This window comes from Ammospiza caudacuta, chromosome 13, assembly GCF_027887145.1.
Source record: "Ammospiza caudacuta isolate bAmmCau1 chromosome 13, bAmmCau1.pri, whole genome shotgun sequence".
Lineage (NCBI taxonomy): Eukaryota > Metazoa > Chordata > Aves > Passeriformes > Passerellidae > Ammospiza > Ammospiza caudacuta.
In genome coordinates, this window is record NC_080605.1 from 21,261,751 (window position 1) to 21,289,374 (window position 27,624).

Below are 27,624 nucleotides of genomic sequence, written 5' to 3' on the forward strand. Positions count from 1 at the left end.
AGCCGCCGGGCCCGGCGGGGACGATGAAGCGCGATCGGCGCGGGCGGTTCCTGGCGGCCCCGGGCGGCCCCCGGCCCCCCCCCGCGCCCCGCCGGACCCCCGGCACGGCCGCCCGCAGCTCCGAGCCCGCCGAGCCCCCCGCGGCCGCCGCCTGCGCACCGGAGGCAGGTGAGGCCCGAGCGCGGGGACCGGGGCGGGGGGAGCGGGGGCACGGCCGGAGCCGTTTCCCCGGGGCCGGAACCGCCGCGGGGGCACCGGCGGGACCGGCCGCCACCGGCACGGGCTGCGAGCACCGGGTACGGGCGAGGCTCGGTGTGGCGGGGCTCCCTCCGCACGGCCGGGTCAGAGCCCCCGTCCCGGGGCTCGGTACCGAGCGGGCGGCAGGTCAGAATTTGCCCGTTTGTGTGGAGTTTCTGCCCCCTGAAACACGGAACATCCCGGTGCCGGTAACGGCAAGGTAAGGAGCAATTCGGCACACGGGCAGGGAGAGCGGGGGCTCCTCCCGCTATCTCGGGGTGCTCTGCCGCTGCCTGCTCCGGTTTGGCCGTGACCGGGACCCTCCCTCCATCACGGTTTGGGGGTGGCTGGGAGCCTCCCGCCATCCCGGTTCGGGGTTTGGGGTGCCTAGGACCCTCCCGCCATCCCGGTTTGGGGTGGCTGGGAGCCTCCCGCCATCCCGGTTTGGGGTTTGGGGTGGCTGGGAGCCTCCCGCCATCCCGGTTTGGGGTGGCTGGGAGCCTCCCGCCATCCCGGTTTGGGGTTTGGGGTGGCTGGGAGCCTCCCGCCATCCCGGTTTGGGGTTTGGGGTGGCTGGGAGCCTCCCGCCATCCCGGTTTGGGGTGCCTGGGACCCTCCCGCCATCCTGGTTCGGGGTTTGGGGTGGCCGGTACCCGGGTATGCTGCAGCTGGGGCAGGAGATAAGCGAGATCTCCAACGGCTCCCGTGGGTGCTGGGACACCGGCGTTGCCCCGGGACAGTGGCTGGCACGCGGGGCACGCTCTAACGGGGGGTTCAGCCACCCAAGACTCTCCCCCGGGAGGTGCTGCCCTGTCCCGCCACCCTGTCCCAGCTGTCCTGGGAGCCTGCTCCACCCCGGGGTTCTGAGCGTTGCTGGGTTGGATCAGGGCTGGGAGAGGCCGTGCTCGGGATTCCCATCACACCTGGGATCAGCAGAGGGATGGGGATCATCCCAGAGAACAGGGATGGCGCAGGTGACACTGCTGGGTGACACTGCCCCACGCCAGGGCGCTGCTGGGGAGCTGAGGGATGGGACAGCCAGCGCTGGGGCGGCCAAGGGACACAATGCCAAAATACCTGGGAGATAAACACTCGGGAAGAGCTGCCGGAACCAAGGGATGGCATTGGCAGAGTCCTGGGAACCCCACAGCACAGAGCAGGCTCTGCCACCGGCGCAGTGGGGCCAGAAGGGCTGATTTTGGGTCAGCTGCTTTTCTTTTCCTGCCTGGATTTCCCGTGCTTTGCTGAAGGCAGGGCTAGGGCGGCAGCTGGGATGGAGGAGAGGGGAGCACCTTTGGCTGCCTCGGTGCCACCCCTCAGCAGCCGCGTTTGCTCCTCCCGGGCAGGAATCGGCCGGGCGCTGAGCACCGGCTACTGCCGCCTGTGCCACGGCAAGTTCTCCTCGCGGAGCCTGCGCCACGCCTTCGGCAAGGTGCCCGTGCTGGGCGAGAGCTCGGAGAAGCAGCGCCGCGTGGACCAGGTGTTCTTCGCCGACTTCCAGCGCCTGGTGGGCGTGGCGGTGCGCCAGGACCCCGCGCTGCCCCAGTTCGTCTGCAAGAAATGCCATGCCCAGTTCTACAAGTGCCGCAGCGTGCTCCGCACCTTCATCCAGAGGGTGAACGCCTCGCCCACGGGCCACGCCAAGGCCAAAGGAAAGTACGTGGCCTTCCTCGCCTCCCGTGCTGCCCCGTGTTCCTCCGTGTTCCCCCGTTCTGCCCCGTGCTGCCCCATGATCCCTCCGTAACCCCCAAACGCCACTGTGCCCCTCTGGTTTTTGCAGGAGCAGCGGCGTCCAGGCACAGCCGGGTATGGAAGGAGGTGCCTCCTGCCTGGGTGAGTGCCCACCCTCTTTTTCTTTCTGCTTCAGCATCAGTGGAGGAATGATGGGTGGTAGGGCGTCTGGGAGGGTGAGGGTTCTGGTGTGCTTTGACACAGCTGGTTAAGGTTCTCCTTCCTCCCTTTGGCTGCTCAGGGGTATCTTCACCTTCCTGAGCTGGGCCAGACAGGCAGAGGCTCACCTGGGGGTGCGAAGAGCAGGCAGAGCAGATTTGGGTGGCAGTGCCAGGCCTGTCCCAGCTGGTGTTGGACACTGGTGACAATTGGAAATATGAAATTCCCTTTGAGCTGTGAATGATGGAGGGAGGTGGTGCAGCCACTGTCCCTGGAGGTGTTTAGGGAAAAACTGGATGGAGGTGTTTAAGGAAAGACTCAGTGCTCTGGTGGATAGGGTGCTGTTTGGTCATGGGTTGGACTCGGCGATCTCAGGGGTTGTTTCCATCCTCAGTGGTTCTGTGAGGAATCAGGAGCAGGCGTTGGCACTGCCCCGGTGAATGAAATGAAATTTTGGGAAGGGAAACGGGGTGGTTCCCACCTGCCTTGTGGGGCACCCCTGGGTGGGGAAGCAGCTCCACATCCCCGTGTGCCCAGGCCTGAGCGCGCCGCCCCTCCTCTCCCCGGCAGTGGAGCTGATCACGTCCAGCCCGCAGTGCCTGCACAGCCTGGTGCGCTGGGCGCACGCTCACGCCGGGGGCTGCGCCTCGGTGCCGGCGCTGCGCGGCGTGCTCTCCTCCGAGTACTGCGGGGTGCTCCGCGCCTCCTGGGGCTGCGCCGACGGCCACGACTACGTCATGGACACGGGCTCGGACCGCGGCTCCGCGCCGCTCGACACCGCCGCCGCCCTCAGGTGTGACTGGGGCAAGGGCCCGGCGCAGCAGCGCCTGACTGACAACGGGGCCGAGGCCGTTGCTGCCCCCAGAGCCCAGCAGGCTGCAGCAAGGACAGCTCCCGGCCAGCAGCCCCCCAGCACGGGGAGCACGGGGTGCGTGGAGAAGGAGCCCACGCAGGACAGGGATCCGTCTCCCTCGCGGCTGGACGGCAACGCCTCCGCCCGGGAGCAGGCCCTGCCGCAGCCTGTCTCCCCTCTGAGCACTGCCACAGGTAAGGGGTTTGCTTCCTGAGCTCTGTCCCAGCCTCAGGGGAAGGACAGGGAGCTGGAGAGGTGGCCCAGGGAGTGACAAGGGGCTGGGCCCTCTCCTTGGAGACTGCTGTTCCTCAAGGAGAGCGCAGATCCTTCTGGGAAGGGCTCAGAGATTGGCCTCTGACTGGGGTGGAGGATGCTCAGCCACGCAGAAGGGACGGGGACACAGGGTCATACTCCTGTCCCTGCCTGCTGTTCCCGTTCTGATAGAGGGGAGACCCTGCTGCCAGGCTCTTCCTGGGGAAATGGAATGGTCACTGGTTCCTCTCAACACTCTGTTTGCCAGATGTTTCTTTTGGCTCGACCCTGAAGCTGGGTTTCCCTGCTGTGCAGCAGCTGATGCTGAATCCCAGGAGGCCCTTCTGCCCCTAAAGGAAAACTGCTGAGTGGGTTTGGGCTGGGTGCACTGCCACAAACACCACTAACACAAGCAAGGAATTAACACCCATTTTGAGTTCCAGAAGTGGGGCTGTGTTTAGCTCCAGCCCTCACGGGAGATGTTGGCTGCTGGACACAAGAATGGCAGCTGGGGGACAATTCTCTCAGTTACAGGTGTCACAGGAGGAACCAAGAGCTGCTCCTGGGAGCTGCAGGGTCAGGGTGGAGCTCAGGGAGAGCCGTTTCTGGGCAGGGGGGACAGTTTGGTTCAAGCAATCACTGATTGCCACGGAGCATGTGTTCCCCATGGTGTGACCACGCGAGTGCAGCCAGAGCAGTCGGCTCCTCCTCGGCCACCAGGGCTCTGCTGCTTTTCCTTGTAACCCACCGTGTTCTCCTTCCTTCCTTCCCTAGGCCAGTTGAGTGGGAAGCAGGTTCTGTCTGCAACGTCGGATGAGCGGGTAAAAGACGAGTTCAGTGACCTTTCTGAGGGGTGAGAGAAGAGTGGGTTTAACACAGCCTAAATGTCTTCTTTGCCAGTGGGAACCCCCAGCCTGGAGAGCTCTTTCTCCACCAGCACCAGGGGCTCGGAGCTGTGGCTCTGCCACCTCAGAGCTCATGGCACGGGGGCTCTGAGCTCCCTCCTGTGCTCTGGGGAGTTTGCACACACGTGTGCTCCGTGTTTGTGGGTTGCTCCCAGCAATCCTGGCCCTGCTTGTCCCCTCTCTGCTGGGGAAGGAGCAGGAGCTGCTGTGGGAGAGCAGTGGGAGCGGGAATGCAGGCATGGTGTGGTACATGGAGAAACCACCTTGTTTGCTTTAACTGGGAAATGGGAGAGGGAGGGACCTGGCAGCTCTGCAGTCCGTTGTGAGCGAGGATTTGGCTCAGTCCAACACAGGGGTTTGGAATGGGGCTGTAAATACAGGAATCCAGGCATTACCAGTCTAAAGGGCCAAGTGCAGAGTGACTCCAGAGTCAGCTGAGCCTGTCAGCTGTCACATCAAAAGGGCCGCAAGGATTTATTGCCTATTTCCTGTCTTCAGGAATTAATTGCTTCTCGTATGGCTTAAGGCCTAAAAGGAGGGAAAAGGAAAGTCCAAATGTGGCTGTTACATTTGAGGGAATACAGAATGACCCACAGCTTCATTAACCTGCGCCAGACAATTATGTGACATTCTTGCTCCACAAAATTCCTTTTCCCAGTAGAGGAAGCAGCAGCCACATCCCTCACCCATGAATAGATCCTTTCAGTAACAGCCGTTTTTTTTGTTCTCCTGACAGTGGTTTGATTATTGTTGCAGAGATTTAGCCCTAAAAGGACTTGGTTTGGGTCCTTGCTGCGTTCACCGGCGCTGGGGAGAGGACGGGGAGGAGAACACGTGCCCTGGGGGAGATGGATGTGCTGGGAATGGGGAAGTGCTGGTGCTGAGGGTCAGCCCGAGGTCACCTTGGTAAAGGGCAGCTTCTCCCTCTCAGGGACTTCTTGAGCGACGATGAAAGCGAGAAGAGAAACGTGCAATCCTCAGACGACTCCTTCGAGCCTTACCCCGAGAAGAAGTAAGGGGCTCTCAGGGTGGGTGGGGGGCTGGTGCCCACCCCTGTGGGGCTGACATGCCTTTCCTTAGGGCTCTGTTCCTGCCTGGGGGTCACAGAGATGCCCCCAAGCTCCCCACTGGGTTTAACTGGCTGGGCCCTCACCCCCAGCCTGGCACAGCCACAGCCTGGCTCGTGTACCTGGGGCTGTGTGTGCTCCTGCTCTGCCAGGTCACAGCAGGTGTAACAGCTGGGGACACTTTGGTGGGTCTAAAACCAAGATCAAGTCTTAAACCATTGTTCTGGTTCTTTCTTGGAGGGTTTCTGGCAAGAAAAGCGACAGTAAAGAAGCAAAGAAGGCGGAAGAGCCCAAAATAAGGAAGAAGCCGGGTCCTAAGCCAGGCTGGAAAAAAAAAATCAAATGTGAACGGTAAGGAGGGACCATCAGGGCTGGGCTGGGCTGCAGCCCCACTGCCACAACACCTCACACAGCTCTGCTTGCAGGGAGGAGCTGCCCACCATCTACAAGTGTCCTTACCAGGGCTGCACTGCTGTCTACAGAGGGGCTGATGGCATGAAGGTGAGCTCGGGCTCTGCTCCTGTCCCACACTGGTGATTCCCAGCACTCTGCAGCCACTTATATTGAGCAGAGGATCCCTGATGGGTTTAATTCCCCACCCTGCTCTGCAGGAGGCAGTGAGCCACTAAAAGCAGCCTGCAGGGAGTCCTGGAGCCTTTTCCAGGCTCTGGCCCTCCTGTTTCTCCTGTCCTGGAGCCTTTTCCAGGCTCTGACCCTCCTGTTTCTCCTGTCCTGGAGCCTTTTCCAGGCTCTGACCCTCCTGTTTCTCCTGTCCTGGAGCCTTTTCCAGGCTCTGGCCCTCCTGTTTCTCCTGTCCTGGAGCCTTTTCCAGGCTCTGGCTCTCCTGTTTCTCCTGTTCTGGAGCTTTTTCCAGGCTCTGGCTCTCCTGTTTCTCCTGTCCTGGAGCCTTTTCCAGGCTCTGGCTCTCCTGTTTCTCCTGTCCTGGAGCCTGCCCCCGGCTCCCAGCAGGAACAGGCTGCACTGTGTCCAGCTGCAGCCCCTGATGCCAGGGCAGGGTTGGGATGCAAACCCTGGGTTTGCACGTGGTGGTCTCGGTGTTGTTTGGGGATCCAGTTGTTCCCTGTCAGAAGCTCTCCTTGCTTTGCAGAAGCACATCAAGGAGCACCACGAGGAGGTGCGGGAGCGGCCCTGCCCTCACCCTGGCTGCAACAAGGTGTTCATGATCGACCGGTACCTGCAGCGGCACGTCAAGCTCATCCACACAGGTGGGTCCCACAGCTGCCAGGGCACGCACACCCCCTGGTGCCCTGCTGGGGGGTGCTGAGGCCAGGGGGAAGGGGGCACAGGGCTCCCTGTGTGCCTGTGAACGTGGAACAAGCCGTTGAGCAGGGGAGGGGCTCAGGCTCGCACAGGGAGCGTGGCAGCTGATGTGCAGGGCACATCCCGGGGTACGGTTCCATCGCAGAGCTCAGCAGAGCCGTGACTCCCTGTTTGTGTGGCAGAGGTACGGAACTATATCTGTGATGAGTGTGGGCAGACCTTCAAGCAACGCAAACACCTCTCGGTCCATCAGATGCGGCACTCGGGAGCGAAGCCCCTGCAGTAAGTGATGATTCCAGGGGGGATGGAGGGGACAGTCACTGATTCTGGCACGGGAATCCTGGGGTGCAGACCCTGCCTGGAGCTGGCAGCAGCCTGCCTGGATCATTTAAATGGAATGAATGAGGGCAGGGTCATGGAGCACCTGTGCTGTGAGGAAAGGCTCAGAGTGCTGGGTGGGTTCAGGCTGAAGAAGATTCCAGGGAGACCTTAGAGCCCCTTGCAGGGCCTAAAGGGGTTCCAGGAGAACTGGAGAGGAATTTGCGACAAAGTCCTGGAGTAACAGGACAAGGGGGAATTGCTTCCCACTGCCAAAGGGCAGGGTTAAATGGGATATTGGAAAGATACTCTTTCTTGTGAGGATGGTGAGGCCCTGGCACAGGCTGTGGACTCCCCATCCCTGGAAGTGTTCAAGGCCAGGTTGGACGAGGTTTGGAGCAGCCTGGGATAGTGGAAGGTGTGGGGGATGTGGATAGTGGCAGGGGGTGGGATGGGATGTGCTTTAAGGTCCCTTCCCACCCAAACTGTGCCAAGATTCAGTGATTCAGTGAAATGTCCGTTCCCAACACCTGCTCCAGCCCCTCTCCCGGCTGAGGGGGGCAGCAGCAGGCTCAGTGTCCATTGCCAGCCCCAGCTCTCCCGGCTGAGGGAGGCAGCAGCAGGCTCAGTGTCCATTGCCAGCCCCAGCTCTCCCGGCTGAGGGGGGCAGCAGGCTGTGCTGAGCCCCTGTGCCCCGCAGGTGCGAGATCTGCGGGTTCCAGTGCCGCCAGCGCGCCTCCCTCAAGTACCACATGACCAAGCACAAAGCCGAGGCCGAGCTGGAGTTCGCCTGTGACCAGTGCGGGAAGCGCTTCGAGAAGGCGCACAACCTCAACGTGCACATGTCCATGGTGCACCCCCTGACCCAGGCCCAGGACAAGGGCAAGGCGCTGGAGCCAGAGCCCCTGGTGCTCCTCACTGCCGCAGGGACTGCGCAGGGCCAGGCGGTGAAGCCAGAAGTGACTGCGGAGCCCGAGCCCACCTGAGGGGACAGGAGCCATCCCAGCCCGGGCCATCCCAGCCCGGCCCAGCCCCGTAGGAGCCAATCCGGCACCGGAGATTTTTAATCTACGTTTTAGTCTCCCAAAGAACTCGGTGGAATTAGCTTCAGCTTGCTCAGAAAGGCTTGTTCTCATGCAGTGATTGCCGTGCTCACGTCTGACTCAGCAGTGTTGTACTCAGAGTGTCCAACCCCGGGGAGGGACGCTGGCAGCACCGCCCTGTCCCCGGCCCCACGCACACCTTGTGCAAACCAAGTCGGCCACAACTGCCCCCTGCCTGCACAGAGGTGCCCCTGGGGGCTCCAGGGGGACAACTTCAAGGAGACGTTTTGTTTTGGAAAAGAAGAAAAAAAAACCAACAAAACAAACCAACAACATAATTATGAGTCCCAAAGCAAGTCTAAACTGAAAATTTGTAACCTACTTTTTATTGTAACAAGAGCTTCATGGTTATGCTTGTAATAAATTATTTACAAAGTAATTTGAAAAAAAAATGGCCCAGGTGAGAAAGGTGGCTCCTTGTGTCAGGTGTAGGTGAGGTGTTGGGCTGAGTCCATTCCTCAGAACAGTTCCAGCTCCTCCTCCAGCTCCACGTCCACAGCGGGCCGGCAGAAGTGCCGAAGGGTGGCTGCCAGCTCGGGATCCAGTTCTTCACAGGTGCTGAGGAGCTGGGGAAGGGCAGGGAGCCAGGTTAGAGCTGCTCCAGCTTCCCCAAGGCCAGTTCCAGCAGCACCGGGGCCTTTTGCTGCCTTCTCAGCCAAGCACAGGCAGAGGAGGGGGAAACTCCACTCATGGCAGTGGCTGTGCCTGACAATTCCCTCGGACCGAGCGGGAACGGCCACACGAGGGCAGGGCTGGATGTGCTGGGAACGGTGGAGGAGGAGGCCATGGCATGGCTGGGCACGAGGTGTGCCCCTGCTCCCAGGTGAGACAGAGCAGCACAGAACATTCCCGGGTGAGACAGGGAAGCACAGAGCATCCCCAGGTGGGTCAGAGCAGCACGGGCTCGGCACAGCTAGGGGATCAGTGCCCGGGGAGCTGCAGCAGCACTCCCAGCTCACACTGGCAGCAGAGGGGAGCACTGCTCCTACCGGCTGGATAAGGAGAGCAGTGCTCCTACCGGCTGGATAAGGGGGAACAGTGCTCCTACCGGCTGGATAAGGGGAGCACTGCTCCTACCGGCTGGATAAGGGGAGCACTGCTCCTACCGGCTGGATAAGGGGAGCACTGCTCCTACCGGCTGGATAAGGGGAGCACTGCTCCCACCGGCTGGATAAGGGGAGCACTGCTCCCACCGGCTGGATAAGGGGAGCACTGCTACCGGCTGGATAAGGGGGAGCAGTGCTCCTACCGCCAGGATAAGGGGAGCAGTGCTCCTACCGGCTGGATAAGGGGAGCACTGCTCCTACCGGCTGGATAAGGGGAGCACTGCTCCTACCGGCTGGATAAGGGGGAGCACTGCTCCTACCGGCTGGGTAAGGGGAGCACTGCTCCTACCGGCTGGATAAGGGGGAGCAGTGCTCCTACCGCCAGGATAAGGGGAGCACTGCTCCTACCGGCTGGATAAGGGGAGCACTGCTCCTACCGGCTGGATAAGGGGGAACACTGCTCCTACCGGCTGGATAAGGGGGAACACTGCTCCTACCGGCTGGATAAGGGGAGCACTGCTCCTACCGGCTGGATAAGGGGGAACACTGCTCCTACCGGCTGGATAAGGGGGAGCACTGCTCCTACCGGCTGGATAAGGGGAGCACTGCTCCCACCGGCTGGATAAGGGGGAGCAGTGCTCCTACCGGCTGGATAAGGGGGAACACTGCTCCTACCGGCTGGATAAGGGGAGCACTGCTCCTACCGGCTGGATAAGGGGAGCACTGCTCCTACCGGCTGGATGTTGCCAAGGCTCCGGGCAGGGCACTGGGGGATGGCTCCCAGCAGGAACTGCCGGGCTGCAGAGATCAGCTCCAGGGGATCCTGCAGACAAGGGAGAGACAATGGAGGCAGAACACCACCCTCAGCCCAGCCCCTGCTCCAGAAGAGAAGCAGAAGCCAGAACCCCACAGCCGAGGCTGTCACAGCTCAGAGGGCAGGGGGTGTTTGGGGTGTGGGAGCAGCCCTGGCAGTTCTCTCTGTCCCAGGGGAGGAGGAACCTGCAGGAGCTCCCTCTGCTCTGCATGGGAAGGTGGGAACGAGAGAGATGCTGCAAGTGCTGCTGCAGGGAAGAGCTGAAGAACATGATACAAGAGGTTTTGAGCTGGAGAGGGGTGGATTTAGACTGGATATTAGGAAGAAATTCCTGGCTGTGAGGGTGGGCAGGCCCTGGCCCAGGTTCCCTGAGCAGCTGTGGCTGTCCCATCCCTGGCAGTGCCCAAGGCCAGGTTGGATGGGACTTGGAGCACCCTGGGACAGTGGAAGGTGTCCCTGCCCAGAGCAGGGGGTGGAACAGGCAGAGGTTTAAGGTCATTTCCAACCCAAACCACTCCTCAGGGAGTGTATGACAGGAGAAAAGAGAGTCCAGGCTTTGCTTACGTGCTCAGTGTGGTCTTGATCAGACTGTGGCAGGACTTGCCCCTCCACAAAGAGCTGCAGCAGCTGGATGTACATCTGGAGAGCCACGCTGAGGAAGGTGGGCTCCTGCTGAAGCAGCTCCTGCTGGAAGCTGGGGATGAGGCTGGAGGGGTCACACATGGGCTCTGTTAGCTCTGGGGCCGTGGCACACACACAGGCACCAGGCACACACAGCTGCTGCTCTTCCTGAGTGCCACGGCATCCCAGGAGGCAAAGGCAGCTCCCAAACCTGGTGTTTGGAGCACAGGGCTGAAGGGACACCTCTGGCACAGCTCTTTAGCAAAAGGAACAGGGCTCCTCAAACAGCACCGAGCCTGATGAGGCTCTCTGTGCCTCAGGGAAGGGGTAACTGTGCTCACCCGCAGGCCAGCAGTGCTGGTACCCCTGTGCCAGCTGCTGTGGGTGCCAGCCATGCCCCCATGCCCCTCCCAGCCCGGCAGGTCAGTCAGTACCTGTAGAAGGCCAGGGGCAGGAGCCGGGTGTGCCGCTGTGAGGCTGCTCTGTGCAGGACGTGGAACATCCCAGGGGCTGCAGGGACAGGAGGAGCACTGAGGGGACAGCAGGGACACTGAGACCTTCAGAGAGCCCCACCTCAGCCCTCCTGCCCCTGCAGCAGCACAGGGGCTGCACAGCTTCCTTCCAGGCCACAATAAATGCAGGTGGTGCTCAGGGGGGGTGACAGCAAGAGAGGGAAGTTGTCCCCTCAGGCTTTTTCTGCCTGACAAGGCTGAGTTCAGGCATTCCTGACCATCAACTGGGTCTGCCATACTCTGGGACAGGAGCAGCATGCTCTCAGCTTTCACACAAGTGGTTTTTGTGCTGCTTGCAAAGGCCCAGCAGCCCCTTTTCCCAGGGACACCCCAACCCAGGGATGGGTCACCCTGGGGACAGGACTCACCTCCCTCTGCTGAGTGGAAGAGCAGGGGCCAGGCTGTGCCCCTGCCTTGCAGGCACTGCAGGATCTGCAGGGACCATTCCAGGGAGGTCTGGAAATCCACTCCTTCCTGGGAGTCAGACAGGAGAGCTCTCCTTGCTCCTGGGCTGTGCTTGCATCAGAGCAGGGAGGAGCCCCCACAAGGGCTGCGCATGAAGGGCTCTGCCAAAGGACCCCAGGAATTCACCCCAAATCCTTCCCTCACCTGCAGCCTGGGTTCCCCCAGGGAATTGGGCACCAGAGCGAGGCAGTGCCCTCCTCACCAAGGGCTGAGAGAGGGCAAAGCTGCACCATGGAATGGTTTGGGTTGGAAGGGACCTTAAAGACCCAATCCCACCCCTCTGCCATGGGCAGGGCCACCTTCCACCAGCCCAGGCTGCTCCAAGTCCCATCCAAGCTGGATTAGCCAAGAGCCCACTGCACATCCTGCACCCACCCCAGGAGCAGCCCTGTGCCCCTGACCTCTCTGGTGACATGTCCTGGGGTTATTGTGGGGTTTGTTTTCATTACTCATTTCAGTGGATTAACCCCAGCTCTGCCTGCCCAGGGTGTTTCTCTCCTCCCTGGCTCTTCCCCCAGACTCTCCCAAGGGCAGACTGAGACCAGGTGGTTCCTTGTGCCTGAATCTGCTCCCTGAGCCCATCTGGGAGGTGACTCCCCAAATGGCTGCACTCCACAGCTGAGGGGACACACAGGGACAGAACCAAGCCTCCACAGGCAGCTCTGGAAGCAGCCTGTCATCTCTGCTCCTTCACAAACAGCATTAAACCATTTGGAAACTGCTGTTCCTCCTTCCTGGGCAGCCCTTCTGCCATGCAGTACCACACTCCAGCCGGAGGGAAAACCTCATCTGACAGATGTGAGATCTGCACAGAGGCTGAGCGAGACACCAGGCTCCTGCACTACCTGGGAGGTGAAAAGTCTGAACAGCAAACTGGAAATAATAAATCAGCCAGGAGCAGGAATAAAAGCAGTGAAAGGGGAGATAACGTCAGGGAGAGAGGAAAAGGCAGGATTAATCTGATGGGAACAGAAGGGCTTTCAGCAGCCTTGTCTGGGGTGCTGCTGATCCCTTCCTCCTGGCAGAACCAGCTCCCAGCCTCCCCACAAAGCATTTTTGGGCAGCAAACCAAGCTGATGAGACACATCCAGTGCCAGGAGAGTTCCCTGGGGCTGAGCTCACCTTTGGTGCTATTCTGGCTGAGATGAGATCCAGCAGTGAGAAGAACAGCAGAGCAACCAGGAGCTGCAAGGAAAAGAGGCTGCCTGTCAGCTGTGATGGTGACTTGGAACTCGGCCTTTCCATCAGGGAATTGAAACATTTCACTTTCCAGATGCCTTCCCAGCCTGGACTGATGGACCACAGACCCCAGGCACCCCCAGCCCTCCCATGGCTCTCACTGCCCCTGGCAGGAACTCAATTCACCCTGCAGGGATTCTGAGGTGGGAGCTGCAGTTATTCCCTGTGTGCTCTCAGTGACACCAGGTCCTGGCTGGCACCTTCTGGCTCCAGCCCAGCACAATCGGTGAAGGAGTCACCCCACAGGAAGGGGAGGTGCTGCCTGCAGCAATGAAACACCCAGAGCAAGCCCGAGGTTCTGCTTCAGCACTGTCATCTGTGTCCCTCTGGCACAGGGACACCCCCAGGCTGAGCTCTGACCCTGGGCAGCAGCCCAGCTTCCTCCTCAGCAGAGCCCTCCAGAGAATTCCCCTTCCAGAGAATTCCCTGCTGTCACTGAGGTGACAGCCTGAGCCACCTCCTGCCCCACACCTGGGCAAACCCTCAGGAAATCCCTCTGGGAATCCCAGCACAACTTCCCAGAGCCCTAAAATGCCTGCACTGCTGTCTCACAAACTTCCTGCATCTCCTCAGCTTCCCAGCCAAGAGCTAAAATCCACGAGGACTGCTCCTGTTGGAGGGAGAGGCAATCCTGGCACTATGGACTGAGCTCTCCCTCTCTGCAGGGCTCTGTCCAGCTCCAGTTTTCAAAGCAGCTGTTGAACAACCTTCACAGCCTTCCCAGGAGTCAGAGTCTGAGGTAAAAGCTGAAGCTTGGAACAACTTTGCCTCGAGGATAAGAATTTAGCACCTGGCAATTTACAGGCACTTTTATCAACTATCCAGCAGCAAGATTTCCCAGCAGGGGTTACCAGGGGTGCAGCACTAACTCAGGACAGCTCCTCTGAGCCAGAGACCTGCTGTTTGTGGTTTTCAGGTGCAGAGGGATGAAATGAGAGCAGAGGGATGGATGGAGAGCCCCCAGCCTTGCCTGCTCTGCCCCGGTGCCCAGCCTGTGCAGTGCCTCTGTCCCTCGTGGTGAGTGCTGCAGCAGGGCCCCGTGCAGGAAGGCAGCTGAGAGCCAGGGCAGGTCAGAGGCAGGGAAAGCTGCTCCTGAGCAGAGGAACCTGCAAACAGAACAAACGTGGCATGGGATTGCGGGGAAAAATGGGAAAAGTCCTGCTGGGAATGAGGAGGAAATTGGGAGCTTGGGCAAAGGTGCAAATTGTGACTGGGACAAGAAAATAAATAATTCCCTTCATTCTGGAGAGTGATGCTACATGGGGACAGCTGTAAAAAAGCCAAGGTCTAGAAGCAGACAGAAGCATTCTCCAATCCCTTTTATCAGCAGTGACTCCACACTACAGCAGCATGTGATCATCACCTGCCATAACCTGCCAGGAGATCCTTGCATAAATTCCCAATTCTGCAGAAAAGCTGCAGGGCACTGACAGCGTAGGGAGAGGCACAGGAGGAAGCAGCCAGGGAGCAGCTTCAGGAGCCCAGATCCCCAAATCCAGGCAGCAAAGGGGGGAGCACTGTGACCCACACCACACACAGGGCCAGACTGAGCCATCCTCACTCCTTTGGAGTGAGAGGAGTCTGTCTGTCTGTCTGTCTGTCTGTCCTGGCAGCCTCAGCCCACAGAGCAGCTCCTGCCCCGTCCCTCACACCCACCTGGTGCCTGAGCTGTGCCAGCCCCTCAGCCTGGCCAGTTCTCCTGCAAGGGGAGCCCCAAAGAGCCTCTTCCACTGGCAGCAAAGTGCTGGCTCCAGCCTCGGCCACCAGAGCTGGGGACAGATGGGAACAGCAGCATTGGAGTGGGGGGCTCAGTGCTGACAGTCAGGTACAGCCAGGCACTCAGGGAAAGGGGATCTTCCCCTCTCCCCAGTGAAAATGCCCAAGCTGTGCATGCACACATCGGAAATGGAGAAATTTCACACCCTGGAAATGCAGAGGGTCAGCTGTGACCATGGTCACACCACAGTGCCCTGGGACTGCTCTGCAGGAACAGCCAGAATGAAAGAGCTGCTCCACAGGGTGATGGCCACGCTCAACACATGCACCAAAGCATGAATCCCTGTGGAAAACTGCACCCAGGGAGTTACACACAGGACAGAGAATAAAACCTGGGATTTGGGGCAGTTTGGTTGCTTGGATGTAGCAAACACCCCACACAGTGCACCAGAGACCAGGACAAACCTCCGAGCTCCATCTGACACAGCCCCTGGCAGCACCCAGGAGCCCAGGGCTGGGATCAGAGGTACCCAGGGCTCAGAAACACCCTGGAAACACAATTTCCAAAGGCTTTGAGAGTTTCTGTTGAACGTTACACGGGTGGATAGTGTTTACACCAGCTCCCCGAGCTGGATTTCCCCCAGCTCAGAGCCCCACAATGGGATCAGTCACCGCTGCAGAGAGGAGCACCACGGGACACTTGGTTTGACACGCGGCCAGAGCCTCGCTGACCCCTTCTGCTGCATCCTCACAGTCCAGGCTGGCACTCAGCAGGCCCTGCAGGAGGACAAGGGACACGATGGCTCCACACACCCCTGTGTGCTGCTCCAGTCCCTGGCTGAGCTGTGGAAACTAATCACAGACAACTCTAGGGGTCAGCACGGCCCAGCAAAAGCGACATCAACCAGCAGCTCCTCCCCGCACGGCTTTGCTGCATTGTATTGAAATTGTGCTCCAGCACCGCCTCCTCCCGCTGCTCCCCCTCACTTCCCTGGATCCTGCTCCTCTGGGAATTAATCAGGAGTTCTCAAAAGGAGGGTGCAACGGAGGAGAGCTCCTCTGCACCCCGTGTGCCGGGAGGAGAGCTCTGGCAGGGCCAGGAGCAGAGGACAGGAGCAGCACAGGAGAGCTCTGGCAGAGCCAGGAGCAGAGGACAGGAGCAGCACAGGAGGAGAGCCCTGACAGACCCAGCAGGCTGAGGACGGGAGCAGCAAAGGAGGAGAGCTCTGGCAGGGCCAGGAGCAGAGGACAGGAGCAGCACAGGAGAGCTCTGTCAGGCCCAGCAGGCCGAGGACAGGAGCACATTAATTACCCTGAAGAAGTGAGCGGTGATGTCGAAGGACAGCGCGTAGCCCCTGGAGCTGACGTTCTTCTGCAGGAACACAAGGGCAGGGAAACAAAATCAGCAAAACCATCACTCCCTCCCTTTGGAACAGGATCTCCTGAGAGCATTTAGGGGCTCAGCCAGCACAGAGGAACCCCCTGGGACTGGGGACCATCAGCTGAGCTGGTGGAGGTGGTGAGGTGGTTTGTGTGCAGGTGCAGCAGCAGATGGATCCAGCCCCGGGGGAACAGAGGATTCTGGCTGTTCAGGAGGGCCTGAAAGGCCAGCCAGGATGGATAAATAGAAATCAGCTCTCCATGGAGCACAGAGCAGGCTCCTGAGGGGCCTGCAAGCCAAACAACCTCCCAGAAAGCTGCAGGGATGTCCCTGATGCTTCTCAGGAGGATGGGGAGGATCTCACTCTACAGCAAAACAGTTCAAGGCCCTGGCATGAGGGAGGGATGGGAGAAGGGCTCGTGCTCAGCCCCTCCCAGGCCTCCAAGAAGGACTGTAAGATTGTCTGTAACCCACTTCACCAAACAAAGGGACTCTCAAGGATTTGCTCTCGATAGTGTCAAATGCCACCACAATTCCAAATGAAGTCACAGAATCATGGAGTGATTTGGCTTGGAAGGGACCATGGGCAGGAACACCTCCCACAGACCAGGCTGCTCCAGCCTGGTCTAGAACACTTGCAGGGGTGGGGCAGCCACACCTTCTCTGGGCAGTCTGGATGTGACCTCCTTCCCTAAATTCAAATTTAATCTTTATCTGGAGCACATTTAACAAGGAGCAATCACCATTTGGCTCACAGCACCTACCAGCTCAGAGTTCACAAAACAGAAGAAGCTGTCACAGTCCAGCACTGCTCTGTTCCCTCTCCAGCACAGGGTGACCAGGGTGGATGCAGGGAGCCCCAGCAGAACCCTTGGGCAGGGAAGGAGGAGAGCTGGGGTTACTGCCAGGGGGACAATCAGCCTCCAGGAGGGCGTGTGACACCCAGGGCAGCCCGGGATGGCACATGGAATAAGCACACAGCTAATCCCAGTGGGTGCCAGGGAATGAGTGTCCCTTGCACGGCTGTCCCCAGGCACGCAGTGTCACTGTGACAGGTGTCACTGTCACCTGCTGTGGCAGCAGAGGGGAGGGCCCTGCACAGCCCAGCTGCCCTGGAGGCCTCCCCAGTGCCCAGTGCTGCTCTCACCTCCTGTGCAGCAGCAGCTCCTGCTGCCTCCAGAGCTGCTGGCCCAGGGCAGACCCCTGCTCTGGCTCTGTGCCTGCCAGCCTCCCCTGCAGCAGCTCCAGCACCAAGGCTCTCTGGGCAGCTGAGCAGCCAGGGAGCAGCTTTGGCCTGCACCTCAGCTCCAGCACCAGCTCCTGAACAGGGGATGGGGAACAGTGAGGGCCACACTGCACCGGGCTGCTCCCAAACCCCCTCTGTTCCTCTGGAGCAACCAGAGAGCAACAAGGAAAACCCCTCTCAGTCCCCACAGGTCAGAGTGAGCATGGGGGGATACTTTGGTCAGGTTCCAGGACCAAACAGCCACCCCAGGGTGTGGAATCATCACCTGCAGCCTGCAGAGGATCTCAGGGCTCAGCGACGTCCTCGAGCGGGCACGGCCCCCCAGCTCCAGCCTGAAATTGGGGACAGCTGGGGACACACGGGGCACTGCCCCTGCTGGCCCAGGGGAAAGCACAGCTCAGCACAGTCAGATGCTTCAGAGGAACACAGAGCTCAAACACTGTGCCATAAATCAGCTGTGGCTGAGACAGTGGCTCCCCTCTGAGCTCCCTCCTGGGTCTCAGCTCCAGCCACTCCCTGGGGGCATTGTTGCCTGTCTGGCCACACAGAGCTGAGTACAAAGTCAGCTTTAAACACACAGCCAGACAGGGCCCCTCTGTGGCTGCAGCCCCAGAGCTCTGCCACCCTCAGCAGGGCCTGGGAGTCACCCAGGGCCCCCTCCCAGAGCTCCTTCCAGCAGAGCAGAGCAGCAGGGAATGGCATCCCCAGCCCCAGGAAGGGACAGCTCCCAGGGCAGGAACCAGAGAGGGCAGGCATGGCCCCGAATACCTGTGGGAGGAGTCCAGGATGGCATTGAGGATGACTCCACAGGCCTTCTCCAGGTCTCCATCACAGCCACCAGCAGCAGAAGGTGCAGGGAGGTACCTCTGATAGATGGCCCAGTGATGGAAATCCTGTCTGCAGTGGGGAAAGCAGGAAATGTTGGAATGCTGCCCTTCCCTTGATGCAGAGGGAAGCTCACACGTCAGGAGTGGCGAGTGATGTGAGCTCAGATAAAGCTCCAGGTGAGTACAGGCATCAGGAGCCCTCCAGCAGACCCCACCCAGCTCCTGCAGGGTCAGGGAGGGTTTGTGACAAGTGGCTTGGAAGGGCTGCACGTGCAGGGTGAGCCCACAGAACCATGGCATGGTCTGGGTTGGAAATGACCTCAAAGCCCATCCAGCCCCACACCTTCCACCAGGCCAGGCTGCTCCAGGCTGGCCTTGCCCAAATGAAAACACACACACACCCCTCATCCCAGCAGGGCCTGAGCTCAGCACAAACCACAGCAGGCAAAGGCATTTGTACCCTGCAGCACCTGCTCATTTACTCCCTGATCCTCAGAGCTTCTCCCTAATTTTGATGGGACACTCCTGGGCCATTCCCTCCCCAGCAGAGCCCCTCGGCCTCACCTCTCTGCAGCAGAGAGAATGTCCTTGTCAGGGCACACCTCCAGCTCCAGCAGCAGCCACTCTCTGAAAGACAGCTGGGAAAGCCAGGATTCAGGAGCAGGGAGGCACAGCAAGGGAAATGACTCGTGCAGAGCAGGCACCAGCACAAAACCCACTCCACTCCACCTCCAGACAGCCCCATGTGGACTGAGAGATGTGAAACAAGAGACATCAACCCAAGGAAGTTCCTGTGCTGTTCCTCATATTAAAAAAAAAATTTAAAAATCCCTGCTGGCCCTCAAAACTCCATGGGATCCCATAAAGGCTGTCTCACACCCTCACTTCTGACATTTCCCAACACACTCAGGCCCAGGCACCAGGATGAACTTGTGTGTTATTAGAAATGAAGGCAAAATGAGCCAAGCCCCTCAGTCAGACAGGGTGGGCACCAAAAGGAGGTTGGAACCCAGCCCTGGACACTGAGCCAGGCACCAGGAGCCATTCCAGGAACACCCCAACCCCTCTGCACAAAGACAAACTGGTTCTGGAGGAAGTAGTTATAAAAAGAGACTCTGTCAAATCAGAGACTTTGCAAGGGTGGTACAAAGGGAAAAGCTGGGATGGTTTGGGCCAGGCTGGCTCAGGGAACATTGCCATTACACACAAAGCACCAGAAAAGCAAGGATTTCCAGTTGTTTGCCTCTCCACCACTTCCCAGAGAGCACAGAGGGAGCAGGGTGATGGACAGGCCTTTGCTCTGCATTCCTGGCTTGCCAAGCCTTTCCAAGAAGTAGGACACAAAAGTTTTACCTCTGGTTTCCTCTCTCCACCTTATCATCCCCATCAAACAGCACCCAGCCCTCATGACTCAGCTGCCAGACAACTTTTCAGGTATTCAGTCCTTACTTTCAGGCACCCAGTTCTTACAAGAAGCTTTTGATCACCAATAAGGAAACTGCAAAGGGCAGATCTAAAAAAGTGAGAGAATTAGAGGGTGAATGTGGGTGATGGAAAAGATTCATACCTGGAATGCCTTTTCCTTCAAGAGCTCCTGGAAGGCTGCTTGCCTCCACAGGCACAGGCTGGCTCTCCTGTAGCTCAGAGAGGGGCAGGACAGGGAGCTCCAGCTCAGGGCACTTTGGGCCTCCTCACACAGCACTGCCCGAGCCTCCGAGCTCAGCCGTGGCACCAGGAACTGCAGCTGGAATAAAACAGAAACAGCAAATCCTCCAGCTGGAATAAAACCAGCAAATCCTGCATCAGGAACTGCAGCTGGAATAAAACAGAAACAGCAAATCCTGCAGCTGGAATAAGAACAGAACCAGGAGGGGCTGCAGCTGGAATAAAACCAGCAAATCCTGCAGGAGGGACTGCAGCTGGAATAAAACCAGCAAACCTGCAGCTGGAATAAAAACAGGAGGGACTGCAGCTGGAATAAAACCAGCAAACCTGCAGCTGGAATAAAAACAGGAGGGGCTGCAGCTGGAATAAATCCAGCACATCCTGCACAAGGTGCTGCAGCTGGGATAAAACCAGGAGGGGCTGCAGCTGGAATAAAAGCACAGTGTCTGCCCCAGAACCACCCCAGAGCCAGCTCTGCTTGTGTGCAGCTGCCCAGGGAGCAGAGGCACCCAGGGCTAGGAGGAGAGGGCACACAGATTTATTTCTACTCTGTTTTCTTGGTGAGAGTGACACTTGCACAGGCACCTGGGCTGAGACTGAACTTTCTCACAAGTTACAGCAGAACTTTTTTCCCTTTTACCTTTTTAATCAGGCCAGGAGGAACCAAGGCACAAAACTCTTCACGGGAGCAGGATGAAAACTTGCACATCAGGTAAGCTGCTGCTGCAGTGCAAAACCTGGCAGGGAAAAGGAAAGAATTCCATTGTCTGGTGGGTTCAAACACCTCCAAAAGCTCTGGAAATGCTCCAGGGGAACATCCCAAACACCTGGGGGAGCAGGGATGGAGGGGATGCCCCACTCACCTCAAGCAGAAGACAAAGGATTCCTCTGTCCTGCACACCAGCAAGGAGCTCCAGTACTCTGAGACAGAAAGGGCCTTGCCAGGAACAGCCTGAGAGGGCCCAAAATCGGCCTCCACTGCAGGAATTAGAGCTCTGCATTCACTTAAGTGGATCACAAAAGCTGCCAGTCCCAAAATGTGAGCGGCGCCGAGGGAAGGACCCTGCGAGGCAAAAAACGTGAAGAGCAGGAAAGATATTTTGGTAACTTTGTAATATTTCATTGGTAAAATTCTTACCTTTTGACTCATTGTAGCATTTTAAATTTTCATCTTTGATACTGTGATACTTCACTTGTATTATTGTAACATTTTGAACCAAAACACCTTTCTGAAAAACCTTTTTGTGTACCAAAACACTTTTCTGAAACACCTTTTTTGTACCAAAACACCTTTCAGAAAATACTCAGACTCAGTGAAGGAGCAGAGCATTGTTTCTCCTCTCCAGCAGTGCAGCAAAAACTGAGCAGGGTTAATAAGAGACAACCCACAGCAGAACTGGAGGTTTCTGTAGTACAGCAACTTGAAATAATTCACTGTAAATTCAGGTTTGGGGATTCTCAAGGCTTTTTAGCCTCTCTGACAGCTAATTTCATCTATCAGCCTGTTATTTTCACCCTTGCAAAGGAAATAAACCAAGCAATTCTTTAATAACAAACCCTGCAGCCCAGACAGGGGTATCTCAGTTTTATTTTTAAACTTTTACAACTGAATTATTCAACGTGGAAGCTCAGGAGTGAAGCATTCTACCATTTTTCTTTTGTATCTTCCCTAAACTTGCCTATTTTAGCTTCTGTTCAAATGTCTCAGAATGCATTAACCTTCCACAAGCAATATTTCTGTAGGGAAGGCTTCTCCTCGTGTTCCTGAGGGCAGCTTCACACTCCCTGACAAAAGAGGGGATTTTTGAAGGTATTTATTTTTTGGAGGTATTTTTTCTGAAGGTTTTTTTTTTTTTTTTTTTTTTTTTTTGAGGGTTTGTGTGTTTTTTGGTTTTTTTTTTTTTTTTAGGGGTATTTTTGAGGGGTATTTTTTGGGGGGGTATTTTTTGGGAGGGGTATTTTTTTTTTGAGGGGTATTTTTTTGGAGGGGTATTATTGTTTTGGAGAGGTATGATTTTATTGGAGGTTTTTTTTGTAGGGGTATTTTTTGGAGTTTTTTTTGTTTGAGGGTATTTTTTTTGGAGGGATATTTATTGGAGGGGTATTTTTTGGAAGGGTATTTTTTTTTAAGGGTATTTTTTTGAGGGGTATTTTTTTGAGGGGGATATTTTTTGGATGGGGTATTTTTTTGGAGGGGTATTTTTGGAGGTATTTTTTGAGGGGTATTTTTTGGAGGGTTTTTTTTAAGGGGTATTTTTGTAGGAGTATTTTTTGGAGGGGTATTTTTTTTTGGAGGGCTATTTTTGGGAGGGGTATTTTTTTGGAGGCTATTTTTTCGGAGGGGTATTTTTTTTTTTTTTTTTTGAAGGATATTTTTGGGAGTGGTTTTTTTTTTTGGAGGGGTATTTTTTGGAGGGATATTTTTTCAGAGGGGTATTTTTGGGGTGGTATTTTTTTGGAAGAGGTGTTTTTTTTGAGGAGTATTTTTTTTGGAGGGCAGTAAAGTCTCCCCACAGCACAGCCCAGACAGGCCCATGGTCCATCCCCCCACGTCAGGAAATGGAGCAGGATGGAATTGTGCAGGATTGCTGGCTGCAGAGCTGACCTGGTGATAAAGGAGCTGGCAGAGCCTGGCCAGGAGTGCAGGCAGGACATTCCTGTGTCCACACATCATCCTCACCAGCAGGGAGAGGCACGGGCCCTGCCTGCAGCACGGGAAACCACAAGCTCATTAAACCCATCCCCAACACAGCAACAGCTAATTAAAGATGCTCAAACAGCCTGGAGCTGCTCCAGGCCTGTCTGTAAACACAGCACAATTATCATTCCACACAGGGCTCACAGCAAGGGCACTTTGGGGTACCTGGGCACAGAACCCTGCAGTGCCCTGCTCACACAAGGATGGCACTGTGGGCATCTCAAACCCTGCTGGCGTCTCCCGTGGCCAAAGTGGCCTCTGAGGGGGCAACAAGGACAGGAGGAGCTGCCTGGGGCTCAGCAATAAATGGGATCACAACACAAAGCAGGAAGGAACTGCTGTGACAAGGCCCTGATAAGAAAAACCCACCCTCAGAGCAGGCCAGGTGGGAGCTGTGCTCAGACTCCATTTCCTGGGACTCTGTTTGTCACAGGGAGTTCTCAGCCAGGTTTTTAGCAGTGATTCATCCCCTCCAGGGCAGAGCAGTGCCAGAGAGGGAAGGATGCCCTGGCTGCCCAGGCACAGCCAGCTCCTCAGCACGCCCTTGTTGCCCATCAAAGTGATTTTGCACTGACACGCTGCCCATGATGTTTGCGGGCTCTGCTCCAGGAGGAGGAGGAGCTGAGCTGCAGCTCCAGGGCAGGCACTGCTGCCTCTGCTCCTCAGCCAGCCCAGAGCCCACCCAGAGCCCACCCAGCCCCTGCCAGGAGGGAATTCCAGCACCAAAGGCATTGGCTCCACTGCCATCCCCCAGCCAGAGCACCCAGCTCTGTTTTGGGGGTGTTCAAACCCTGGCACAGAGCACAGGGAGACAAAGGCCACTCTGCTGAAGGGACCTGTGACAACAGAGAAACTTGGTTTATTCACTGATGTGCCTCAGAGTGCCCTGGTTCTGGGAGTGCAGACACTTCAGCTGCACTGTCAGCCTGGCACTGTGAACAGCCAGGGTCCCTCCTCAGCCTTGCACAAGGGCTGGAATTCTGGTTATCACCCACTTTGGGTTCTCTGCTCTTGGACTTACCTGTCAGGAGGGTTGAAAGAGGAAGCAGCCAGCAGGGTTTGGCAGAATGATGTCAGCAGGAGATCAACAACCTGAAATAAAAAGCACCAGGAATAAACCTGGAATAAAACCCACACTGCTGATTCCTGCTTGCCAGGCTGCATGCCTGAGCCCAGATTTCTGCTTTGTGTGTATTACATTTCCTAACATGAAAACAAGGAAACAAATTGGTCAATGAGATTCACTCCAAGCTGTACAGATCTGTGAGGGGTCTCAGGTCGAGAGAAGAAACAAGGATCTGACTCCATGTTTCAGAAGGCTTGATTTATTATTTTATAATATATATTACATTAAACTATACTAAAAGACTATAAGAAACAGTTCTCCTCAGAAGGCTGGCTAAGCTAAGAATAGAAAGGAATGAAAACAAAGGTTTGTGTCTGGGACAGAGAGTCTGAGCCAGCTGACTGTGATTGGCCATTAATTCCAAACATCCACATGAGACCAATCCCAGATGCACCTGTTGCATTCCACAGCAGCAGATAACCATTGTTTGCATTTTGTCCCTGAGGCCTCTCAGCTTCTCAGGAGGAAAAATCCTAAAGAAAGGATTTTACATGAAAAGATGTCTGCGACACAGATCCACTGCCACTAAGGATGGAAAACGAAGCCCATAACAGCCCAGGAACGAGCCCAGCACACAACAAACACCCAGGCAAGGCTGCTGAGGAAAGCCTTTTAGAGAATATCCCCAGATCCCATCATCCAGCAACTTCCAGGTGGTTAAAACACAGAAAAAGGCGGTGCAGGGCAGGATGAGGGAGACAAGAGAAGTGCATTTCCTGCAGACAAAGCAGCCTCTCCCACCTGCCATGCAGATGCATTTCCCTGCCCAGCCCCACCCAGCAGCTGGAACTCACCCTCTGGGGACAGGGTGACAGCCCCGGGGCAGGCACGGCCACCCTGACCCGGGAACTGCAAGGAGCAGCCTCGTTGTCCTCGTTGTCCTCGCTGCTGTCCCCCAGGGCACCGCGGAGTCTGTCTGAAACCAGGGCCAGCTGAGCTGCCACCTCTGTGGGGACAGGGGCACAGGGGGACAGGAGACAAGGTGTGAAACATTCACAACCCCCCACAGCAGCAAGAGCAAGCCAAATGTAAACTTTAATCAATCGGAGTCGAAAGGATGTTAGGAAAAGCTTTAATAAGCAAAAACGCTGGCTGGGACATGGTGGATCAGCATCCTCAGCATTATTTTTTACCAGCACACCCCAGGAGCAGTTTTCACACCAGAGGGGAAATTGCTTTCCAAAGGGGGCCCTGTCACCAGGTGAGCCCCAGGGGCAGCAGATTGGTGTGGTTATCACAAAGATAAGCCCCAGATGAGGCAGGAGTACACCACACATTAACATGTACATATTCACAGCTGGCAGGATTATCAGCTCTGAAGGATTACCAGGTGTCAGTAGCTCCTGCTGTGCCTTTGCCAGCACCAGCCACACTTTATTCAGGCACTTTTGGGACAGACAATGAGAATCACTCCCTCATACCTTCCCACTGAGCCTGCTGCACCGCCAGGGTCCTGAGCTCAGCCAGCTCAGCCTCCAGCTGCTCCAAAGGCTCCTTGGGATGGCTGGGCTCTGCTTTGGAGGCATCTGGACAGGGAGGAGAGGAAATGCACTCAGCAATCTCTGCCTGCACTCTCCGCAGGAGCAGAATTTACTTTTACAAAACCCCAAACTGTCAGTCTGCCACACACAGAGCTTTGTTTTTACTCTCAGAATGTGCTAGTTAATTAATAATTTATGGATTTATGCCTAGTTGCAAAAAGGAATTCGGTTTTTTAAAGGCGAGAGGCAAAAAAGTTTAGTTTTCAGAGTTTTCTTCCCACTTCCTTTAGCTCTGCCCCCCACAGAAACATTTTCTGTCCTCAAGGCTGGGGTCAGAATGCACACAGACATTACAGCATGGGTACAGCATCAGCTTCTCCAGATGTCCCATGCTACTCTGGCTTCTTGTTCAAGAGAAGGAATAAAAGGAAATTCCTTTTCCCACTAGAGAGAGACACCAGCAGTGACTGCCCCAGCCCCAAAACCCCCCGGGTTTGTTAGGCAGGAACAGCTCCTTGTACAGGGGCCAGGAGTGAATCCCCCAGCAGCAAGAGCAGCAAATGGCAAAGGCTGACATTGACACTGGGAACCATCCCTGCACCCAGCCTGACCTTTGCATTGTGTGCAAACCCTTGGAAGGTGAGCCTGAAGCACCCACTTGCTGACAGGAGCAGCAGAGCTCATTAAATATCCTCATTAAATATCCTCATTAAATATCCTCATTAAGCATCCACAGCCCTGCCCAGTAAAGCTGCAGGGATGGGGCCCGGGCTCAGCTCCCACCCAAACACGTGCAAAGCAGGAGCTGAATCCTTTCCCTGCCCCTCAGATCTCCTTAATCCCCTCCCAGAGGAGGACGCCAGGGCAGCACAAGAGTCACTGCACAGGGGATCAGCACAGCAGCTCCCAGCACAGCAATCCCCAGCCCAGGCTGCAGTGCTGATTCATGGAAAGGTCCTGGGGGTGGAATTCAGCCAGCTCAGGCTCAGGCAGCATCTGCAGCCTCAGCACAGCACAGGGCTCCCAGGCACTGCAAAAATCCCACCCAGGCAGGGCTGGCAGAAAAAGTCATTGCAGGAGTGAGAATTGGACAGCTCGCTACAGCATTAACACCTATTTATATGGATTAAATACCTATTCAGCCATAAATCTTTGAAAATGCTCAATTCAGGAGGGCAGCAGTGGAAAAATTACCATTTCACATTGATCCATAAGCAAATGTTGCATTTTTTACCTTGTAACACCTTCTCTTTCATGGCATGACAGGCTTGCAGGTATGTGGAGTACAAGTTTGAGGGTATTTTGTCAGCTCTGTGAAAAAGAGGAGATTTATTACCCTGCATAACCACAAACTGCCTTTATTAAATAAGCACAAACAACAGCCCTTCTGTGAAATGTAATTAGGGGGACTCTGAAGCATAAAGAGCATCTGAAGCATTTTTAATCATCTGACATGAGGGGCAGAGATTTCTACCCAGAGTTTCAAAGAAAGCACTGCACACACGTAGCACACACAAACCCAGTACTGTATGTGTTATTAATTAACTTTTTCATGCCTGTTTCATGTCTAGTTGATGTCCAAGATGCCATAAGAGTGTGGGCTGTGAGATGCAGCACTCACAGATGTAAAACATGAACGTGCTGAGACCAAGGTGTGACCTCCCCTCTGCAGGGCAGCATTTAGTGCTGAGGGCACGTCCCAGGAGGCTCCCCAGAACTCAGCTGCTTCCCTCACCACTTTAATTTCACTAAGTGATGCAGCCTTTAACTTCAGAGCCAGACTGGAATGACAAGGCAGGGCCCAGCACCTCATTTGCAGGCAGTGCTGCAAACATTCTTCCTTCATGAGAGGTTACAGAGGAACTACTGGATGTAAACTTGAGCTGCCCCTGCAGTGCAGAAAAGCACTTTGAACCATGCAGGCAGGGCAAGCTGGAGTCCTGAGAGGAGCTGTGTCCTCCTGGGGCATCACCCTGGTGCAGACATTTCAGTCTCATCTTTCACTGCCCCCCTATCCCCTCCCAAAGAGCCTTTCACAGAGGGAGAATTCCTGGGGAAATTTTACATTCAGCTGTGTCCTTCAGGATTTGCATAAAAATGTACCTGGAGCCAGAGGGACTCCTAAATAATGATTTCACAGTGGCCAGAGGACTGATTACACACCTGAAGACTGCACAGATAAACTCCTCCATGCACAGCCTGCAAGCACCAAGCCCTGCCAAGAGGTTGGTTGTAACCAAGGTGTCAAAGCCTCTGACAATCTGATATCAAATGCCCCAAACAGAAAGCCCAGCAGCACAGAAAACAACACTGGGAGCTCTGAATACCTCTTCAGGGAGTCTATAAAAGCCATTCGTCCATCTGGGGTTTTTGGGAGCTGCAAGACAGGAAAAGGCAGGGCAGGGGCAAATGATCTGTGTACAAACACAGAGCTGATGGGAAGGGAGAGAAAAAAGCCAAATACTGACCACACGGGGCCTGAGCAGGGCTGGGAGGAACCAGGAAGTGTAATATGGTCGTCTGAAAATGCTGGGAAATAAACAGAGCAAAGTGTTAACCATGCCAAGGATCCAAAGTGCTATCTCCACTCCTCAGGAGGTAATTTGGCTCCTGCAAATACAACATGCCCATGTGCATAACCACAGACAAACCAGGTCCAGGTTCAGATTAGCCAATGGTTTTTCATTTCTTTCATTTGGCTTTTTATTGTGATCATTTTGGATTCCTTTTGCACAGGGGAATGTGCCTTTTCACTCTCCCCACAAATATCCTCTATTGAGATGACTCCTCAGGAAGTGGGAAGAACTTCCCCAAACCTCCCTTGCTCACATCCTCAATTTTTCTTGTTTCCTTACTTTGATTCAGACTTTGCTTCTACAAT

General features: G+C 56.2%; 2 protein-coding genes across 2 annotated transcripts in view; one reads left to right on the plus strand and one right to left on the minus strand.

Annotated features, from left to right (window-relative positions):
- The first annotated feature begins 1,266 nt into the window (after positions 1–1,266).
- ZNF276 (zinc finger protein 276) lies at positions 1,267–8,241 on the plus strand. The gene is given in 11 exon segments (XM_058813676.1): positions 1,267–1,307; positions 1,309–1,893; positions 2,018–2,070; positions 2,698–3,174; positions 4,007–4,085; positions 5,069–5,149; positions 5,445–5,555; positions 5,630–5,705; positions 6,313–6,430; positions 6,668–6,767; positions 7,504–8,241. Coding segments are annotated over 11 exon segments (2,007 nt in total). The 3' UTR covers positions 7,790–8,241.
- Positions 8,242–8,300: 59 nt separating this feature from the next.
- FANCA (FA complementation group A) overlaps positions 8,301–27,624 on the minus strand; it is a 33,257-nt gene continuing 13,933 nt past the window's right edge. The window contains exons 19-43 of the mRNA XM_058813632.1: positions 27,212–27,272; positions 27,071–27,120; positions 25,978–26,054; positions 24,684–24,788; positions 24,057–24,208; positions 23,158–23,228; positions 22,044–22,143; positions 20,302–20,501; positions 20,079–20,175; positions 19,341–19,517; positions 18,338–18,411; positions 17,715–17,843; positions 17,212–17,278; positions 16,848–17,020; positions 16,465–16,570; positions 15,632–15,691; positions 14,992–15,096; positions 14,260–14,372; positions 13,574–13,709; positions 12,487–12,549; positions 11,268–11,373; positions 10,822–10,897; positions 10,331–10,472; positions 9,686–9,775; positions 8,301–8,472 (exon numbers count right to left, since the gene is read on the minus strand). Coding sequence (XP_058669615.1) covers positions 8,365–8,472; positions 9,686–9,775; positions 10,331–10,472; positions 10,822–10,897; positions 11,268–11,373; positions 12,487–12,549; positions 13,574–13,709; positions 14,260–14,372; positions 14,992–15,096; positions 15,632–15,691; positions 16,465–16,570; positions 16,848–17,020; positions 17,212–17,278; positions 17,715–17,843; positions 18,338–18,411; positions 19,341–19,517; positions 20,079–20,175; positions 20,302–20,501; positions 22,044–22,143; positions 23,158–23,228; positions 24,057–24,208; positions 24,684–24,788; positions 25,978–26,054; positions 27,071–27,120; positions 27,212–27,272 — 2,638 coding nt within the window. The 3' untranslated portion in view covers positions 8,301–8,364. The remainder of the gene's footprint in view (positions 8,473–9,685; positions 9,776–10,330; positions 10,473–10,821; positions 10,898–11,267; positions 11,374–12,486; positions 12,550–13,573; positions 13,710–14,259; positions 14,373–14,991; positions 15,097–15,631; positions 15,692–16,464; positions 16,571–16,847; positions 17,021–17,211; positions 17,279–17,714; positions 17,844–18,337; positions 18,412–19,340; positions 19,518–20,078; positions 20,176–20,301; positions 20,502–22,043; positions 22,144–23,157; positions 23,229–24,056; positions 24,209–24,683; positions 24,789–25,977; positions 26,055–27,070; positions 27,121–27,211; positions 27,273–27,624) is intronic.